General features: G+C 53.4%; 1 protein-coding gene across 1 annotated transcript in view; it reads left to right on the forward strand.

The window, feature by feature from the left end:
• The window catches only part of trpm1a (transient receptor potential cation channel, subfamily M, member 1a), a gene marked incomplete at its 3' end in the record, with an annotated part of 223,195 nt that overhangs the window by 171,872 nt on the left and 31,281 nt on the right, over positions 1 to 20,042 (forward strand). The window contains exons 21-24 of the mRNA XM_079264958.1: positions 1,387 to 1,638; positions 4,103 to 4,277; positions 5,166 to 5,186; positions 5,413 to 5,557. Of these exons, the coding sequence (XP_079121084.1) occupies positions 1,387 to 1,638; positions 4,103 to 4,277; positions 5,166 to 5,186; positions 5,413 to 5,557 (593 nt within the window). The remainder of the gene's footprint in view (positions 1 to 1,386; positions 1,639 to 4,102; positions 4,278 to 5,165; positions 5,187 to 5,412; positions 5,558 to 20,042) is intronic.

Consider the following 20,042-nt stretch of genomic DNA (forward strand, 5'->3'; position numbering starts at 1 on the left):
GGCATGATGGCTGTCTAGCGTTGTCAATTGGAGCCAGCGTTGGGGTGGAACTCCCCTGTGGCGGCTTGTGAATGCACCAGAAAGACAACATGGCTGATAAAGTGGGCGATAGGAGTGTGTTGCGAGCCATTTCTTTGTTTTCAACTATTGCAACCACCTCATTACCGGTTTCCTCACGACATCAGATATCCCCAGCGTTTTGCAGCATATAGCCTAGTCATAAATCCCGTTGGCTAAGACATTGCAGATGATGTGGTTGGTGCAGTCTATGTTCCTGCTGCACTCACCTAGCAGCACTGTAGGCACATGTCTCCATCTTTCCCCTGCACTCTGGCAACAAAAGAACGGAGCGCCTCATCATAGTCTTGGCGCAACGGAAGCAGCTCAATGCAAAGGACATGTGGCCACTAAATAACTGCAAGGCAGCATATGGCAGCAATCAGGTCTGACAAGGGTCCAGAAGCTGCGTTAGGATTCACTTTAAACAGGCTGTCTCTGATCTCCATGCTGGCACACTGAAATAGCTGGAAAGGGGCCTGGACATCTCCTATTCCTGAGCCGAACACAGAACATATGGAAACACAAGTCCACTCCTCTATCGATACGCTGATGTCTACACTTGGACAGTCAAGTTTGGACCCCGAGGAGTGGGTACTTGGTATAACGCAGCAGAGGGTAGAGTCTGATGAGCAAGTCCGTGATTTGTCAACAGGGTCATGGTGAGGGCTTCAGAGACATCCTCAGTACTGAAGGTGCAGTCAGGGACAGAGTAAGTAACGACAACCATGGCTTCTTCTTGAATAAACATGCTCCTCGATGTCAGGTCATTTATTTACTGACAACAATGAAGAAGCCCTGCAACAATATTAGAATTGTAAAGTAACACTTGGAATGTCCATGTAGAAAAGCAGAAGACATAATACAGCAGACTTTAAGCCAAGCAGCAGCAATAATGACAAGAGGGCTTAAATAAATGAAGTAGAACGCGTAACAGCACCACCTTGGCATGAACATTTAGCAACCAGCTAGCTGACACCTCACTCCCCGCCGGTCCAACTTCAAATGAACCTTTAGTAACACCCAGTGGCTGGTGGTGAACTCTGCAAGTTTTACCTTTAAAACTGTTTGGCAGGAGTTTCACCCCATAGCGAGCAGTTTGAACACAAACCAAACCAAAGGTGTGAAACTTTTCCAAATCCCCCCCGACTGCATGGAGTTCCCGGACAGTCCAGGTGTGAATGGTACTCAAGGTTGTCTCGAATCATCAGCCTGTTTGCTGCTTTTGCTTGTGACTGATGAAGAAACAAAGTGTGGAAACTTTAGTCTCGTAGTTTGCACAAGAAAACTTTAGAAGAGAAGAAAAAAGTTGTTCTGTGTTTGTGTCAGATTCTGATGTCGGAGCCAGGGAAACTGCGGCAGAAAATCAATGTCTGGTTGGAGGATTACTGGAACATCACCGACCTGGTGGCCATCTCTGTTTTCCTCCTGGGTCTCCTGCTGAGGCTGCAGCCCGAGCCCTCCATGGGGTACGGACGGGTCCTCTACTGCGTGGACATCATCTTCTGGTACATCCGAGTCCTCGACATCTTTGGAGTCAACAAGTACCTTGGTCCCTACGTCATGATGATTGGAAAGATGGTAGGATGTGATGCAGTGTCCAATTCTGCTCTGTAAAACTGTCTGGTCCAGATTTGGTATGATATGGTCTGGTTTGGTCCCATCTGGTTCAATATAGTCTGATCTAATCTTTTACAATCTGGTTTGATCTGTTACAGTTTGATCTGATCAGGTCTGATCTGGTCCACACTGATCTGATCTTCTCCAGTCTAATCCGATCTGGTCCAATGTAGTCTGATCTGATTTAATATGGGTCAGATCTGTTCCAATCTGATCTGATCTGTTCCAGTCTGGACTGATCTGGTTCAATCTGGTCTAATCTTGTCCAGTCTGTTCTGATCTGGTCCAATCTGTTCTGATTGGACAGAACAGATTGGACAGAAAGGGCCTGGTCTTATTAGGAGAGATGGCATCCATCCCACGTTGGATGGAGCCGCTCTCTTATCTAGCAATATGGACTCTTTTATTAGTCAGCTAAATTGACAACTCAGGGTTGGGACCAGGAGGCAGAATTGTAGTCCTACACACTTTTCTGCAGCTTCCCACCTGCCGCCGCCCACCCAAAACCCCATTCCGACCTTATACAACTTCCCAGCAGTAAGAATTAAACAACACAAAAACACTTCTGGGGTTAATCGTGAAAACCTCATAAAAATAAAAACAATGGATCTAATAAAATCTGAAAATAAGACAATAAAGTGTGGCCTACTGAATATCAGATCCCTCCCAAATAAGTCTTTATTAGTCAATGACTTGATAGGTGATCACCACATTGATTTATTCTGTCTTACGGAAACCTGGTGACAGCAAGAGGATTATGTTAGTATTAATGAAGCTACGCCAGCTAACTATTTAAACTTTCACATTCCTAGAACTACAGGCAGAGGAGGAGGTGTTGCAGCTATTTTTAAGTCAGAATTATTAATTAATCCTAAGCTCAAAACTAACTATAAATCCTTTGAATTCCTGACATTAAATTTATCTCATCCAAAATGGAATTGAGAGAAACCGCTCCTTTTAGCATTAGTGTATCGCCCACCTGGACCTTACTCCGAGTTTCTGACCGAATTCTCTGATCTCTTGTCTGAGTTAGTGCTGACTACTGATAAGGTCATTGTACTAGGTGATTTTAATATTCATGTTGACGATGAAAATGATAGTTTAAACATTTCCTTTAGCTCTATTCTAAACTCAATTGGGTTTTCACAAAATGTCAATGGAGCCACTCACTCTCATGGTCATACTCTTGATCTGGTTCTAACATCTGGTATTGAGACTGATAAGCTCAAAGTATTTCCTCAAAACCCTGTCTCGTCCGATCACTTCTTATTAACCTTTGAATTCACTTTATTTGATTACTCACTGATACAGTCGATCATAACATTCTGTTACAAAGACTAGAACAGGTGATTGGAATTACAGGTACAGCGTTAAGCTGGTTTAAATCATATTTATCTGATAGACTTCAGTTTGTTCATGTAAATGACAAGTCCTCCTCACAAACTACAGTAAGTCATGGAGTTCCTCAAGGTTCTGTACTTGGACCAATACTCTTCACGCTATATATGCTCCCTTTAGGCAAAATTATTAGACAGCATGGAATAAACTTTCATTGTTATGCAGATGATACTCAGATATACTTATCCTTTAAACCAGATGAAACAAATCAGCCCAATAGGCTACAAAATTGTCTCATAGACATAAAGACTTGGCTGTCTAGAAATTTTCTCCTCTTAAACTCAGATAAGACTGAAGTAATTCTCGTTGGATCTGAAAAACTCAGAGCTAAATTTTCCAGTTTTGTAATGAACCTGAATGGCATTACTTTAGCTTCCAGTGCTACAGTGAGAAACCTTGGAGTAATATTCTGGTCTGATCTGGTCGAATCTTGTCCAATCTGGTCCCATGAGGACCAGTCTGATCTGATTGGGCAGATCTGGACTTACCTAACTAATTCCATACAATCCGGTCCAAACTGGTCCAATGTGGTCCAACGTGGATTGATCTGGTCTGATCTAAGCAGATCTGGCCCAATCTGGTCCATTCTGGTCTGACGTGATCTAATGTAGTTTGATCCGGTCTAATGTCTTCCAACCTGGTCTCATATGGGCAGATTTGGACTAGCCTAACCAGTCTGGACCAATCTGGACTGATGTCAGTCTGTAGAACTGGACTTGATAAATTCACATAATGCTTTCAGGTTCACGTCACTGAGACAAACTGAGGTCCCTGAACGCAGCATGAAATTGACCAGTGGTCCTCAGAGACCTGAGGTCCTCCATCATCTGCTGGATGGTGTATATAGTAGATTCAGTGTCCTTGGTCCTTGGTTCAGAAACCAAACTTGTCCATAAAGCTGGACCAGAACTCTGACCTGGTGTTGGACGGAAACTTCCAGGACAATGAAAGGAGCACAGACCTTTTTCCACCGTCACTTAACTGAGCTAAAGGCTGAAATTTGTCCTCTGTCCCCTGGTGTGTCCAGATGATAGACATGCTGTACTTCGTGGTGATCATGCTGGTGGTCTTGATGAGTTTCGGCGTGGCTCGGCAGGCCATCCTCCACCCGGATGAGGAGCCAACATGGCGTCTGGCTCGTAACATCTTCTACATGCCCTACTGGATGATCTACGGAGAGGTCTTTGCAGACTCTATAGACCGTAAGACTAGCGTCCATAGTAAGACATCTGTTAGTCCGCCCCTGTTCTTTTGTCTGTCCTTAATCTGTCCTACCCCGTCTCACCCTGCACTCCCCCACAAGTTATTTGTCCAGACAATGATCCAGACTTTTGTCGTTACGTTTGTCTAAAAGTTTGTCCAGACACTTGTTACTCGTCAGCCTTTATGGCACCAGACTCTCAGTCCCGTTACATGGACAGTGGAAACAACCCAGTCCCTGTCCTGACATCCGTCCCTGTCTCTTGTCTTTCTACACATCACCGAGGACATTCTGCAGGAGACCTTGGTCCCTGGAGGTCTCAGCTGGTTGTCTCCTGGTTTGTCTGGAGATGGTTTAAGAGGCAGAGAGTTGATTTGGATGAACAGCTTTCAGCTCCAGTTTCCAATGGTGGAAATGAGTCCAGCTAGATGGAAAACCAGTAGCTTTTACTGGCTTTACATGAAGATGCAGACAGATGAACATTTGCATGAAATTTTTATGCAGAAAAGATTTTTTTCTAAAATCTCATCAAATGAACAATTTGCAAATCTTTTGAACCCTTGTTTGTTTCGTTACATCATTTAGATTAAAAACCTGATCAAATATTTTACTCACATTAAACCACAAAGAAGCCGAGACGTTTAATGAGGCATAAAGAACCATTTTCAGCACCGATGTTGTCCTTGTCCTCCCTCCTCCTTCATTTTCTTCCATTTTCTTCCATTTTCCTGTCTCCTCCATCTTCATCCCTCCTCCATCCTCCTCTATCCTCCTAAACCTGAAATAATGTGATGATTGCATCTGTACTTCAGAACAAAGTCTTCCTCAGTGATCTGATGGTAGTGTCCCTGTGTCTCTTCTCTGTCCTCACTCTGCTGCTCATGGACAGTTTATGCGATGGAAATCAACCGTGAGTATGAGTTTGGTTCTGGACTCAGCCTTCTCAGCCTGTGTCTTCTTTAACTCCTGAAAAAGATGAAGTTTATCTTTCTTTTGTCTGACAAATAAAAACAAGGCATCTCCTGGTTTTCCTCTCTGAACATCAAACTGGTTTTTATATAAATGCAGATTTCTGGTCGGTGGATTGAATCAGTTCTCCACAGAATGAATCCTGACCTTGTTCTGCTGTGTTCCAGCTCCATGTGGAGAGAACCTGTACGATGAAGATGGGAAGAAGCTTCCTCCCTGCATCCCTGGAGCTTGGCTCACGCCAGCCATCATGGCCTGTTACCTGTTGGTGGCCAACATCCTGCTGGTCAACCTGCTGATCGCTGTCTTCAAGTCAGTACCAGTTTACACCAATTTACATCCGTAACATTTACCACAATAATATGGCACCCACCACGTAGCTTCCACCACGTGGCCTCCACCACGTAGCCTCCACCACGTAGCCTCCAACACGTAGCCTCCACCACGTAGCCTCCACCACGTAGCCTCCAACACGTAGCCTCCACCACGTAGCCTCCACCACGTAGCCTCCAACACGTAGCCTCCACCACGTAGCCTCCACCACGTAGCCTCCAACACGTAGCCTCCACCACGTAGCCTCCAACACGTAGCCTCCACCACGTAGCCTCCAACACGTAGCCTCCACCACGTGGCCTCCACCACGTAGCCTCCAACACGTAGCCTCCACCACGTAGCCTCCAACACGTAGCCTCCACCACGTAACCTCCAACACGTAGCCTCCACCACGTAGCCTCCAACACGTAGCCCCCAACATGTAGCCTCCACCATGTGGCACCCACCACGTAGCCTCCACCACGTAGCCTCCAACACGAAGCCTCCACCACGTAGCCTACACCACGTAGCCTCCAACACGTAGCCTCCACCACGTAGCCTCCAACACGTAGCCTCCACCACGTAGCCTCCAACACGTAGCCTCCACCACGTAGCCTCCAACACGTAGCCTCCACCACGTAGCCTCCACCACGTAGCCTCCAACACGTAGCCTCCACCACGTAGCCTCCAACACGTAGCCTCCACCACGTAGCCTCCAACACGTAGCCTCCACCACGTAGCCTCCAACACGTAGCCTCCACCACGTAGCCTCCAACACGTAGCCTCCACCACGTGGCACCCACCACGTACCGTTGACCATGTATACTCAACCACGTGGTATCCACCATGTAGCGTCCACCATGTAGCGTCCACCATGTAGCGTCCACCATGTAGCGTCCGCCACGAAGCCTCCACCACGTAGCCTCCATCATGTAGCCTCCACCTCGTGGCATCCACCATGTAGCTTCCACCATGTAGCCTCCACTACGTGGCACCCACCACGTACCGTTGACCATGTATACTCAACACGTGGTATCTACCATGTAGCGTCCACCATGTAGCGTCCACCATGTAGCCTCCACCATGTAGCCTCCACCACGTAGCATCCACCATGTAGCCTCCACCACGTAGCATCCACCATGTAGCCCCCAACATGTAGCCTCCACCATGTGGCACCCACCACGTAGCCTCCACCACGTAGCCTCCAACACGTAGCCTCCACCACGTAGCCTCCAACACGTAGCCTCCACCACGTGGCACCCACCACGTAGTCTCCACCACGTAGCCTCCAACACGTAGCCTCCATCATGTAGCCTCCACCTCGTGGCATCCACCATGTAGTTTCCACCATGTAGCCTCCACCACGTGGAATCCACCACGTAGCATCCATCATGTAGCGTCCACCATGTAGCCTCCACCATGTAGCCTCTACCACGTAGCGTCCACCATGTAGCCTCCACCACGTGGCATCCACCATGTGGCCTCCACTACGTGGCACCCACCACGTACCGTTGACCATGTATACTCAACCACGTGGTATCCACCATGTAGCGTCCACCATGTAGCGTCCACCATGTAGACTCCGCCACGAAGCATCCACCACGTAGCTTCCACAATGTAGCCTCCACCATGTAGCCTCCACCATGTAGCCTCCACCATGTAGCCTCCACCACATGGCCTCCACCATGTAGCCTCCACCACGTAGCATCCACCATGTAGCCCCCAACATGTAGCCTCCACCATGTGGCACCCACCACGTACCGTCCACCATGTAGTGTCAACCACCTGGCATCCACCACGTAGCATCCACTATGTAGCGTCCACCATGTAGCCTCCACCATGTGGCACCCACCACGTACCGTCCACCGTGTAGCCTCCAACAAGTAGCCTCCACCATGTAGCCTTCTACCACGTGGCAACCACAACGTAGCATCCAACAGGTAGCCTCCACCACGTGGCAACCACCACGTAGCCTCCACCACGTAGCCTCCAACATGTAGCCTCCATCATGTAGCCTCCACCTCGTGACATCCACCATGTAGCCTCCACCATGTAGCCTCCACCATGTAGCCTCCACCACGTAGCGTCCACCATGTAGCCTCCACCACATGGCCTCCACCATGTAGCCTCCACCACGTAGCATCCACCATGTAGCCCCCAACATGTAGCCTCCACCATGTGGCACCCACCACGTACCGTCCACCATGTAGTGTCAACCACCTGGCATCCACCACGTAGCATCCACTATGTAGCGTCCACCATGTAGCCTCCACCATGTGGCACCCACCACGTACCGTCCACCGTGTAGCCTCCAACAAGTAGCCTCCACCATGTAGCCTTCTACCACGTGGCAACCACAACGTAGCATCCAACAGGTAGCCTCCACCACGTGGCAACCACCACGTAGCCTCCACCACGTAGCCTCCAACATGTAGCCTCCATCATGTAGCCTCCACCTCGTGACATCCACCATGTAGCCTCCAATATGTAGCCTCCACCACGTAGCGTCCACCATGTAGCCTCCACCACGTGGCATCCACCATGTAGCCTCCACGACGTGGCATCCACCACGTAGCCTCCACCACGTGGCCTCCACCACGTGGCATCCATAGCGTAGCATCCACCACGTAGCCTCCACCACGTGGCATCCATAGCGTAGCATCCACCACGTAGCCTCCACCACGTGACATCCATAGCGTAGCATCCACCACGTAGCCTCCACAACGTAGCCACCACCACGTAGCCTCCACAACATAGCCGCCACTACGTACCGTCCACCATGTAGCCTCCACCACGTGGTATCCATCATGTAGCGTCCAACACATAGCATCCACCACGTAGCATCCACCATGTAGCGTCCACCACGTAGCATCCACCACGTAGCATCCACCACGTAGCATCCACCACGTAGCGTCCACCACGTAGCCTCCACCATGTGGCACCCACCACGTACCGTCCACCATGTAGTGTCAACCACCTGGCATCCACCACGTAGCATCCACTATGTAGCGTCCACCATGTAGCCTCCACCATGTGGCACCCACCACGTACCGTCCACCGTGTAGCCTCCAACAAGTAGCCTCCACCATGTAGCCTTCTACCACGTGGCAACCACAACGTAGCATCCAACAGGTAGCCTCCACCACGTGGCAACCACCACGTAGCCTCCACCACGTAGCCTCCAACATGTAGCCTCCATCATGTAGCCTCCACCTCGTGACATCCACCATGTAGCCTCCACCATGTAGCCTCCACCACGTAGCGTCCACCATGTAGCCTCCACCACGTGGCATCCACCATGTAGCCTCCACGACGTGGCATCCACCACGTAGCCTCCACCACGTGGCCTCCACCACGTGGCATCCATAGCGTAGCATCCACCACGTAGCCTCCACCACGTGACATCCATAGCGTAGCATCCACCACGTAGCCTCCACAACGTAGCCACCACCACGTAGCCTCCACAACGTAGCCGCCACTACGTACCGTCCACCATGTAGCCTCCACCACGTGGTATCCATCATGTAGCGTCCACCACATAGCATCCACCACGTAGCATCCACCATGTAGCGTCCACCACGTAGCATCCACCACGTAGCATCCACCACGTAGCATCCACCACGTAGCGTCCACCACGTAGCCTCCACCATGTAGCCTCCACCATGTAGCCCCCATCATGTAACCTCCACCACGTGGCACCCACCACGTACCGTCCACCATGTAGCGTCCACCATGTGGCATCCACCACGTAGCATCCACTATGTAGCGTCAACCATGTAGCCTCCACCACATGGTATCCACCATGTAGCGTCCACCATGTAGCCTCCACCACGTGGCATCCACCATGTAGAAACCACCACGTAAAATCCAACAGGTAGCCTCCACCACGTAGCCTCCACCATGTAGCCTCCACCATGTAGCCTCCACCACGTGGCCGCCACCACGTACCGTCCACCATGTAGCCTCCACCACGTGGTATCCACCATGTAGCGTCCACCACGTAGCATCCACCACATAGCATCCACCACGTGGCATCCACCATGTAGCGTCCACCACGTAACATCCACCACGTAGCATCCATCATGTAGCGTCCACCATGTAGCATCCACCACGTAGCATCCACCACATAGCGTCCACCATGTAGCCTCCAACGTGTAGCCACCACCACGTACCGTCCACCATGTAGCCTCCACCACGTGGTATCCACCATGTAGCCCCCACCATGTAGCCTCCACCACGTGGCACCCACCACGTACCGTCCACCATGTAGCCCCAAAAATTAGCATCCACCATGTAGCCTCCACCATGTAGCCTCCACCACGTAGCGTCCAACAAGTAGCCTCCACCAAGTATCCTCCACCACGTGGCAACCACCACGTGGCAACCACCACGTAGCATCCCCCACGTAGCATCCCCCACGTAGCATCCGCCACGTAGCATCCACCATGTAGCAACCACCACGTAACATCCGACAGGTAGCCTCCACCACGTAGCATCCACCATAAAGCCTCCACCATGTAGCCTCCACCACGTGGCCGCCACCACGTACCGTCCACCATGTAGCCTCCACCACGTGGTATCCACCATGTAGCGTCCACCACGTAGCATCCACCACATAGCATCCACCACGTGGCATCCACCACGTAGCATCCACCATTTAGCGTCCACCATGTAGCCTCCACCATGTAGCCTCCACCATGTAGCGTCCACCACGTGGCATCAATAGCGTAGCATCCACGACGTAGCCTCCACCACGTGGTATCCACCACGTAGCATCCACTATGTAGCGTCAACCATGTAGCCTCCACCATGTACCCTCAACCACATAGCGTCCACCATGTAGCCTCCACCATGTAGCCTCCACCATGTAGCCTCCACCACGTAGCATCCACCATGTAGCCTCCACCACGTAGCATCCACCATGTAGCCCCCAACATGTACCCTCCACCATGTGGCCTCCACTACGTGGCACCCACCACGTACCGTTGACCAAGTATACTCAACCACGTGGTATCCACCATGTAGCGTCCACCATGTAGCGTCCACCATGTAGCGTCCACCATGTAGCGTCCGCCACGAAGCATCCACCATGTAGCCCCCAACATGTACCCTCCACCACGTGGCACCCACCACGTAGCCTCCAACACGTAGCCTCCATCATGTAGCCTCCACCTCGTGGCATCCACCATGTAGCTTCCACCATGTAGCCTCCACCACGTGGAATCCACCACGTAGCATCCATCATGTAGCGTCCACCATGTAGCCTCCACCATGTAGCCTCCATCATGTAGCCTCTACCACGTAGCGTCCACCATGTAGCCTCCACCACGTGGCATCCACCATGTGGCCTCCACTACGTGGCACCCACCACGTACCGTTGACCAAGTATACTCAACCACGTGGTATCCACCATGTAGCGTCCACCATGTAGCGTCCACCATGTAGCGTCCACCATGTAGCGTCCGCCACGAAGCATCCACCACGTAGCATCCACAATGTAGCGTCCACCATGTAGCCTCCACCACGTAGCCTCCACCATGTAGCCTCCACCACATGGCCTCCACCATGTAGCCTCCACCACCTAGCATCCACCATGTAGCCCCCAACATGTAGCCTCCACCATGTAGCGTCAACCAACTGGCATCCACCACGTAGCATTCACCACGTAGCATCCACTATGTAGCGTCCACCATGTAGCCTCCACCATGTGGCACCCACCACGTACCGTCCACCGTGTAGCTTCCAACAAGTAGCCTCCACCATCTAGCCTTCTACCACGTGGCAACCACAACGTAGCATCCAACAGGTAGCCTCCACCACGTAGGATCCACCATGTAGCCTCCACCATGTAGCCTCCACCATGTAGCCTCCACCACGTAGCGTCCACCATGTAGCCTCCACCACGTGGCATCCACCATGTAGCCTCCACCACGTAGCGTCCACCATGTAGCCTCCACCACGTGGCATCCACCATGTGGCCTCCACCACGTGGCATCCACCATGTAGCCTCCACCACGTGGCATCCACCACATAGCATCCACCACGTAGCATCCACCACGTAGCATCCACCACGTGGAATCCACCACATAGCCTCCTCCACGTAACATCAAATACGTAGTGTCCACCATGTAGCCTCCACCATGTAGCCTCCACCATGAGGCATCCATCGCGTAGCCTCCACCATGTAGCCTCCACCATGTAGCCTCCTCCATGTAGCCTCCACCACGTGGCATCCACCTTGTAGCATCCACCACGTAGCCTCCACCACATAGCCTCCACCACGCAGTGTCCACCATGTAGCCTCCACCACGTGGCATCCACCATGAAGCCTCCTCCACGTAACATCCACCATGTAACCTCCACCACGTAACATCCACCACGTAACATCCACTATGTAGCCTCCACCACGTGGCAATCACCACGTAGCATCCAACTGGTAGCCTGCACCACGTAGCATCCACCATGTAGCCTCCACCATGTAGCCTCCACCATGTATCCTGCACCACGTAGCGACAACCATGTAGACTCCACCATGTAGCCTCCACCATGTGGCATCCACCATGTAGCCTCCACCATGTAGCGTCCACCAAGTGGCATCCACCATTTAGCCTCCACAACGTAGCCACCACCATGTAGCTTCCATCACCTGGTATCAACCAGGTAGCGTCCACCACGTAGCATCCACCACATGGCATCCACCACGTAGCATCCACCACATGGCATCCACCACGTAGCATCCACCACGTAGCATCCACCATGTAGCGTCCACGACGTAGGATCCACCATGTAACGTCCACCACGGAGCATCCACCACGTAGCGTCCACCATGTAGCCTCCACCATGTAGCCTCCAACATGTAGCATCCACCATGTAGCGTCCACCACGTAGCTTCAAGCATGTAGCGTCCACCACGTGGCAAACACCACGTAGCATCCACCATGTAGTGTCCACCATGTAGCGTCCACCATGTAGCCTCCAACATGTAGCCTCCACCACACAGCCTCCACCACGTGGCATCCACCACGTACCATCAACCATGTAGCCTCCACCATGTAGCGTCCACCATGTAGCCTCCACCACGTACTGTCCACCATGTAGCCTTTCCCACGTGGTATCCACCATGTAGCGTCCACCACGTTGCAACCACCACATAGCATCCACCATGTGGCAACCACCACATAGCATCCACCATGTAGTCTCCACCATGTAGCGTCCACCATGTAGCCTCCAACATGTAGCCTCCACCACGTAGCATCCACCACGTAGCATCCACCATGTAGCGTCCACCACGTAGCATCCACCATGTAGCGTCCACCACGTAGCATCCACCATGTAGTGTCCACCACTTAGCATCCACCACTTAGTATCCACCACGTAGCGTCCACCATGTAGCCTCCACCATGTAGCCTCCAACATGTAACCTCTACCATGTAGCCTCCAATATGTAGCCTCCACCATGTAGCCTCCACCACGTGGCATCCACCTTATAGCATCCACCACGTAGCCTACACCACATAGCCTCCACCACGTAGTGTCCACCACGTGGCATCCACCATGTAGCCTCCTCCACGTAACATCCACCACGTAGTGTCCACCATGTAGCCTCCACCACGTAGCGTCCACCATGTAGCCTCCACTACGTGGCACCCACCACGTACCGTTGACCATGTATACTCAACCACGTGGTATCCACCATGTAGCGTCCACCATGTAGCGTCCACCATGTAGCGTCCGCCACGAAGCCTCCACCACGTAGCCTCCATCATGTAGCCTCCACCTCGTGGCATCCACCATGTAGCTTCCACCATGTAGCCTCCACTACGTGGAATCCACCACGTAGCCTCCACCACGTAGCATCCATCATGTAGCGTCCACCATGTAGCCTCCACCATGTAGCCTCCACCACGTAGCGTCCACCATGTAGCCTCCACCACGTGGCATCCACCATGTGGCCTCCACTACGTGGCACCCACGACGTACCGTTGACCATGTATACTCAAGCACGTGGTATCCACCATGTAGCGTCCACCATGTAGCGTCCACCATGTAGCGTCCGCCACGAAGCATCCACCACGTAGCATCCACAATGTAGCGTCCACCATGTAACCTCCACCACGTAGCCTCCACCATGTAGCCTCCACCACATGGCCTCCACCATGTAGCCTCCACCACGTAGCATCCACCATGTAGCCCCCAACATGTAGCCTCCACCATGTGGCACCCACCACGTACTGTCCACCATGTAGCGTCAACCACCTGGCATCCACCACGTAGCATCCACTATGTAGCGTCCACCATGTAGCCTCCACCATGTGGCACCCACCACGTACCGTCCACCGTGTAGCCTCCAACACGTAGCCTCCACCATGCAGCCTTCTACCACGTGGCAACCACAACGTAGCATCCAACAGGTAGCCTCCACCACGTGGCACCCACCACGTAGCTTCCACCACGTAGCCTCCAACACGTAGCCTCCATCATGTAGCCTCCACCTCGTGGCATCCACCATGTAGCCTCCACCATGTAGCCTCCACCATGTAGCCTCCACCACGTAGCGTCCACCATGTAGCCTCCATCACGTGGCATCCACCATGTAGCTTTCACGACGTGGCATCCACCACGTAGCCTCCACCACGTGGCATCCATAGCGTAGCATCCACCACGTAGCCTCCACCACGTGGCATCCATAGCGTAGCATCCACCACGTAGCCTCCACCACGTGGCATCCATAGCGTAGCATCCACCACGTAGCCTCCACAACGTAGCCACCACCACGTAGCCTCCACAACGTAGCCGCCACTACGTACCGTCCACCATGTAGCCTCCACCACGTGGTATCCACCATGTAGCGTCCACCACATAGCATCCACCACGTAGCATCCACCATGTAGCGTCCACCACGTAGCATCCACCACGTAGCATCCACCACGTAGCGTCCACCACGTAGCCTCCGCCATGTAGCCTCCACCATGTAGCCCCCATCATGTAACCTCCACCACGTGGCACCCACCACGTACCGTCCACCATGTAGCGTCCACCATGTGGCATCCACCACGTAGCATCCACTATGTAGAAACCACCACGTAACATCCAACAGGTAGCCTCCACCACGTAGCCTCCACCATGTAGCCTCCACCATGTAGCCTCCACCACGTGGCCGCCACCACGTACCGTCCACCATGTAGCCTCCACCACGTGGTATCCACCATGTAGCGTCCACCACGTAGCATCCACCACATAGCATCCACCTTGTAGCATCCACCACGTAGCCTACACCACATAGCCTCCACCACGTAGTGTCCACCATGTAGCCTCCACCATGTAGCCTCCACCACGTACCGTTGACCATGTATACTCAACCACGTGGTATCCACCATGTAGCGTCCACCATGTAGAGTCCACCATGTAGCGTCCGCCACGAAGCCTCCACCACGTAGCCTCCATCATGTAGCCTCCACCTCGTGGCATCCACCATGTAGCTTCCACCATGTAGCCTCCACTACGTGGAATCCACCACGTAGCGTCCATCATGTAGCGTCCACCATGTAGCCTCCACCATGTAGCCTCCACCATGTAGCCTCCACCACGTAGCGTCCACCATGTAGCCTCCACCATGTAGCCTCCACCACGTGGCATCAATAGTGTAGCATCCACGACGTAGCCTCCACCACGTGGTATCCACCACGTAGCATCCACTATGTAGCGTCAACCATGTAGCCTCCACCATGTAGCCTCAACCACATAGCGTCCACCATGTAGCCTCCACCATGTAGCCTCCACCACGTAGCCTCCACCATGTAGCCTCCACCACGTAGCATCCACCATGTAGCCCCCAACATGTAGCCTCCACCATGTGGCACCCACCACGTAGCGTCCACCACGTAGTCTCCACCACGTAGCATCCACCATGTAGCCCCCAACATGTAGCCTCCACCATGTGGCACCCACCACGTAGCCTCCACCACGTAGTCTCCAACACGGAGCCTCCACCACGTAGCATCCACCATGTAGCCCCCACCACGTAGCATCCACCATGTAGCCTCCACCACGTAGCATCCACCATGTAGCCCCCAACATGTAGCCTCCACCATGTGGCACCCACCACGTAGCCTCCACCACGTAGTCTCCAACACGGAGCCTCCACCACGTAGCCTCCAACACGTAGCCTCCACCACGTGGCACCCACCACGTAGCCTCCAACACGTAGCCTCCATCATGTAGCCTCCACCATGTAGCATCGACCACATAGCATCCACCATGTAGCTTCCACCATGTATCCTCCACCACGTAGCATCCATCATGTAGCTTCCACCATGTAGCCTCCACCACGTAGCATCCATAATGTAGCGTCCACCATGTAGCCTCCACCATGTAGCCTCCACCATGTAGCCTCTACCACGTAGCGTCCACCATGTAGCCTCCACCACGTGGCATCCACCATGTGGCCTCCACTACGTGGCACCCACCACGTACCGTTGACCATGTATACTCAACCACGTGGTATCCACCATGTAGCGTCCACCATGCAGCGTCCACCATGTAGCCTCCACCACGTAGCATCCACCATGTAGCCCCCAACATGTAGCCTCCACCATGTGGCACCCACCACGTACCGTCCACCATGTAGCGTCAACCACCTGGCATCCACCACGTAGCATCCACTATGTAGCGTCCACCATGTAGCCTCCACCATGTGGCACCCACCACGTACCGTCCACCGTGTAGCCTCCAACAAGTAGCCTCCACCATCTAGCCTTCTACCACGTGGCAACCACAACGTAGCATCCAACAGGTAGCCTCCACCACGTAGGATCCACCATGTAGCCTCCACCATGTGGCATCCACCATGTAGCCTCCACCACGTGGCATCCACCACATAGCATCCACCACGTAGCATCCACCACGTGGCATCCACCACATAGCCTCCACCACGTAGGATCGACCATGTAGCCTCCACCATGTGGCATCCACCATGTAGCCTCCACCACGTGGCATCCACCACATAGCATCCACCACGTAGCATCCACCACGTGGCATCCACCACATAGCCTCCACCACGTAGTGTCCACCATGTAACCTCCACCACGTGGCATCCACCATGTAGCCTCCTCCACGTAACATCAACCACGTAGTGTCCACCATGTAGCCTACACCATGTCGCCTCCACCACGTGGCATCCACCATGTAGTCTCCTCCACGTAACATCCACCACGTAGTGTCCACCATGTAGCCTCCAACATGTAGCCTCCACCACGAGGCATCCGTCGCGTAGCCTCCACCACGTAGCCTCCACCACGTGGAATCCACCACGTGTCATCCACTATGTAGCCTCCACCATGTAGCCTCCACCACGTGGCATCCACCTTGTAGCATCCACCACGTAGCCTCCACCACATAGCCTCCACCACGCAGTGTCCACCATGTAGCCTCCACCACGTGGCATCCACCATGAAGCCTCCTCCACGTAACATCCACCATGTAGCCTCCACCACGTAACATCCAACACGTAACATCCACTATGTAGCCTCCACCACGTGGCAATCACCACGTAGCATCCAACTGGTAGCCTGCACCACGTAGCATCAACCATGTAGCCTGCACCACGTAGAGACAACCATGTAGCCTCCACCATGTAGCCTCCACCACGTGGTATCCACCATGTAGCCTCCACCATGTAGCGTCCACCAAGTGGCATCCACCATTTAGCCTCCACAACGTAGCCACCACCATGTAGCTTCCATCACCTGGTATCAACCAGGTAGCGTCCACCACGTAGCATCCACCACATGGCATCCACCACGTAGCATCCACCACATGGCATCCACCACGTAGTGTCCACCATGTAGCCTCCACCACTTGTCATCCACCATGTAGCCTCCACCATGTAGCCTCCAACATGTAGCCTCCACCATGTAGTCTCCAACATGTAGCCTCCACCATGTAGCCTCCAACATGTAGCCTCCACCATGTAGCCCTCACCAAGTAGCCTCCACCATGTGGCCTAAACCATGTAGCCTCCACCACGTAGCATCCAACATATAGCCTCCACCACGTAGCCTCCACCATGTAGCCTCCACCACGTAGCATCCACCACGTAGCATCCACCATGTAGCATCCACCACGTAGCATCCATCATGTAGCCTCCACCACGTGGCAACCACCACATAGCATCCAACTGGTAGCCTCCACCACGTAGCATCCACCATGTAGCCTCCACAATGTAGCCTCCAACATGTAGCCTCCACCACGTGGCATCCACCACGTAGCCTCCACCACGTGGCATCCACCATTTAGCCTCCACAACGTAGCCGCCACCACGTAACATCCACCATGTAGCCTCCACCACGTAACATCCAACACGTAACATCCACTATGTAGCCTCCACCATGTAGCCTGCACCACGTAGCGACAATCATGTAGCCTCCACCATGTAGCCTCCACCACGTGGCATCCACCATGTAGCCTCCACCATGTAGCCTCCACCATGTAGCGTCCACCAAGTGGCATCCACCATTTAGCCTCCACAACGTAGCCACCACCATGTAGCTTCCATCACCTGGTATCAACCAGGTAGCGTCCACTACGTAGCATCCACCACATGGCATCCACCACGTAGCATCCACCACATGGCATCCACCACGTAGTGTCCACCATGTAGCCTCCACCACTTGTCATCCACCATGTAGCCTCCACCATGTAGCCTCCAACATGTAGCCTCCACCATGTAGTCTCCAACATGTAGCCTCCACCATGTAGCCTCCAACATGTAGCCTTCACCACGTAGCCCTCACCAAGTAGCCTCCACCATGTGGCCTAAACCATGTAGCCTCCACCACGTAGCATCCACCATATAGCCTCCACCACGTAGCCTCCACCATGTAGCCTCCACCACGTAGCATCCACCACGTAGCATCCACCATGTAGCATCCACCACGTAGCATCCACCATGTAGCCTCCACAATGTAGCCTCCAACATGTAGCCTCCACCACGTAGCATCCACCACGTAGCATCCACCATGTAGCATCCACCACGTAGCATCCATCATGTAGCCTCCACCACGTGGCAACCACCACATAGCATCCAACTGGTAGCCTCCACCACGTAGCATCCACCATGTAGCCTCCACAATGTAGCCTCCACAATGTAGCCTCCAACATGTAGCCTCCACCACGTGGCATCCACCACGTAGCCTCCACCACGTGGCATCCACCATTTAGCCTCCACAACGTAGCCGCCACCACGTACCGTCCAACATGTAGCCTCCACCACCTGGTATCAACCAGGTAGCGTCCACCACGTAGGATCCACCATGTAACGTCCACCACGGAGCATCCACCACGGAGCATCCACCACGTAGCGTCCACCACATGGCATCCACCACGTAGCATCCACCATGTAGCATCCAAAATGTACGATCCACTATGTAGGATCCACTATGTAACGTCCACCACGGAGCATCCACCACGGAGCATCCACCACGTAGCGTCCACCATGTAGCCTCCACCATTTAGCCTCCAACATGTAGCATCCACCATGTAGCATCCACCATGTAGCGTCCACCACGTAGCTTCCACCATGTAGTGTCCACCACGTAGCATCCACCACGTAGTGTCCACCATGTAGCCTCCACCATGTAGCCTCCAACATGTAGCCTCCACCATGTAGCCTCCAACATATAGCCTCCACCATGTAGCCTTCACCAAGTAGCCTCCACCATGTAGCCTAAACCATGTAGCCTCCACCACGTAGCATCCACAATATAGCCTCCACCACGTAGCATCCACCATGTAGACTACACCATGTACTGTCCACCATGTAGCCTTACCCACGTGGTATCCACCACATAGCATCCACCATCTGGCAACCACCACATAGAATCCACCATGTAGGCTCCACCATGTAGCCTCCACCATGTAGCCTCCACCATGTAGCGTCCACCATTTAGCCTCCAACATGTAGCCTCCACCACGTAGCATCCACCACGTGGAATCCACCACGTGGCGTCCACCACGTAGCGTCCACCATTTAGCCTCCACCACGTAGCTTCCACCATGTAGTGTCCACCACGTAGCATCCACCACGTAGCGTCCACCATGTAGCCTCCACCATGTACTGTCCACCATGTAGCCTTTCCCACGTGGTATCCACCATGTAGCGTCCACCACGTGGCAACCACCACATAGCATCCACCATGTGGATACCACCACATAGCATCCACCATGTAACCTCCACCATGTAGCCTCCTACACGTAACATCCACCACGTAGTGTCCACCATGTAGCCTCCACCATGTAGCCTCCACCACGAGGCATCCATCGCGTAGCCTCCACCACGAGGCTTCCATCGCATAGCCTCCACCACGTAGCCTCCACCACGTAGCCTCCACCACGTGGCATCCACCATGTAGCCTCCACCACATGGAATCCACCACGTGTTATCCACCATGTAGCCTCCACCATGTAGCCTCCACCATGTAGCCTGCAC

Source organism: Telmatherina bonti, assembly GCF_933228915.1.
Source record: "Telmatherina bonti genome assembly, chromosome: 1".
In the NCBI taxonomy this organism is placed as follows: Eukaryota; Metazoa; Chordata; class Actinopteri; order Atheriniformes; family Telmatherinidae; genus Telmatherina; species Telmatherina bonti.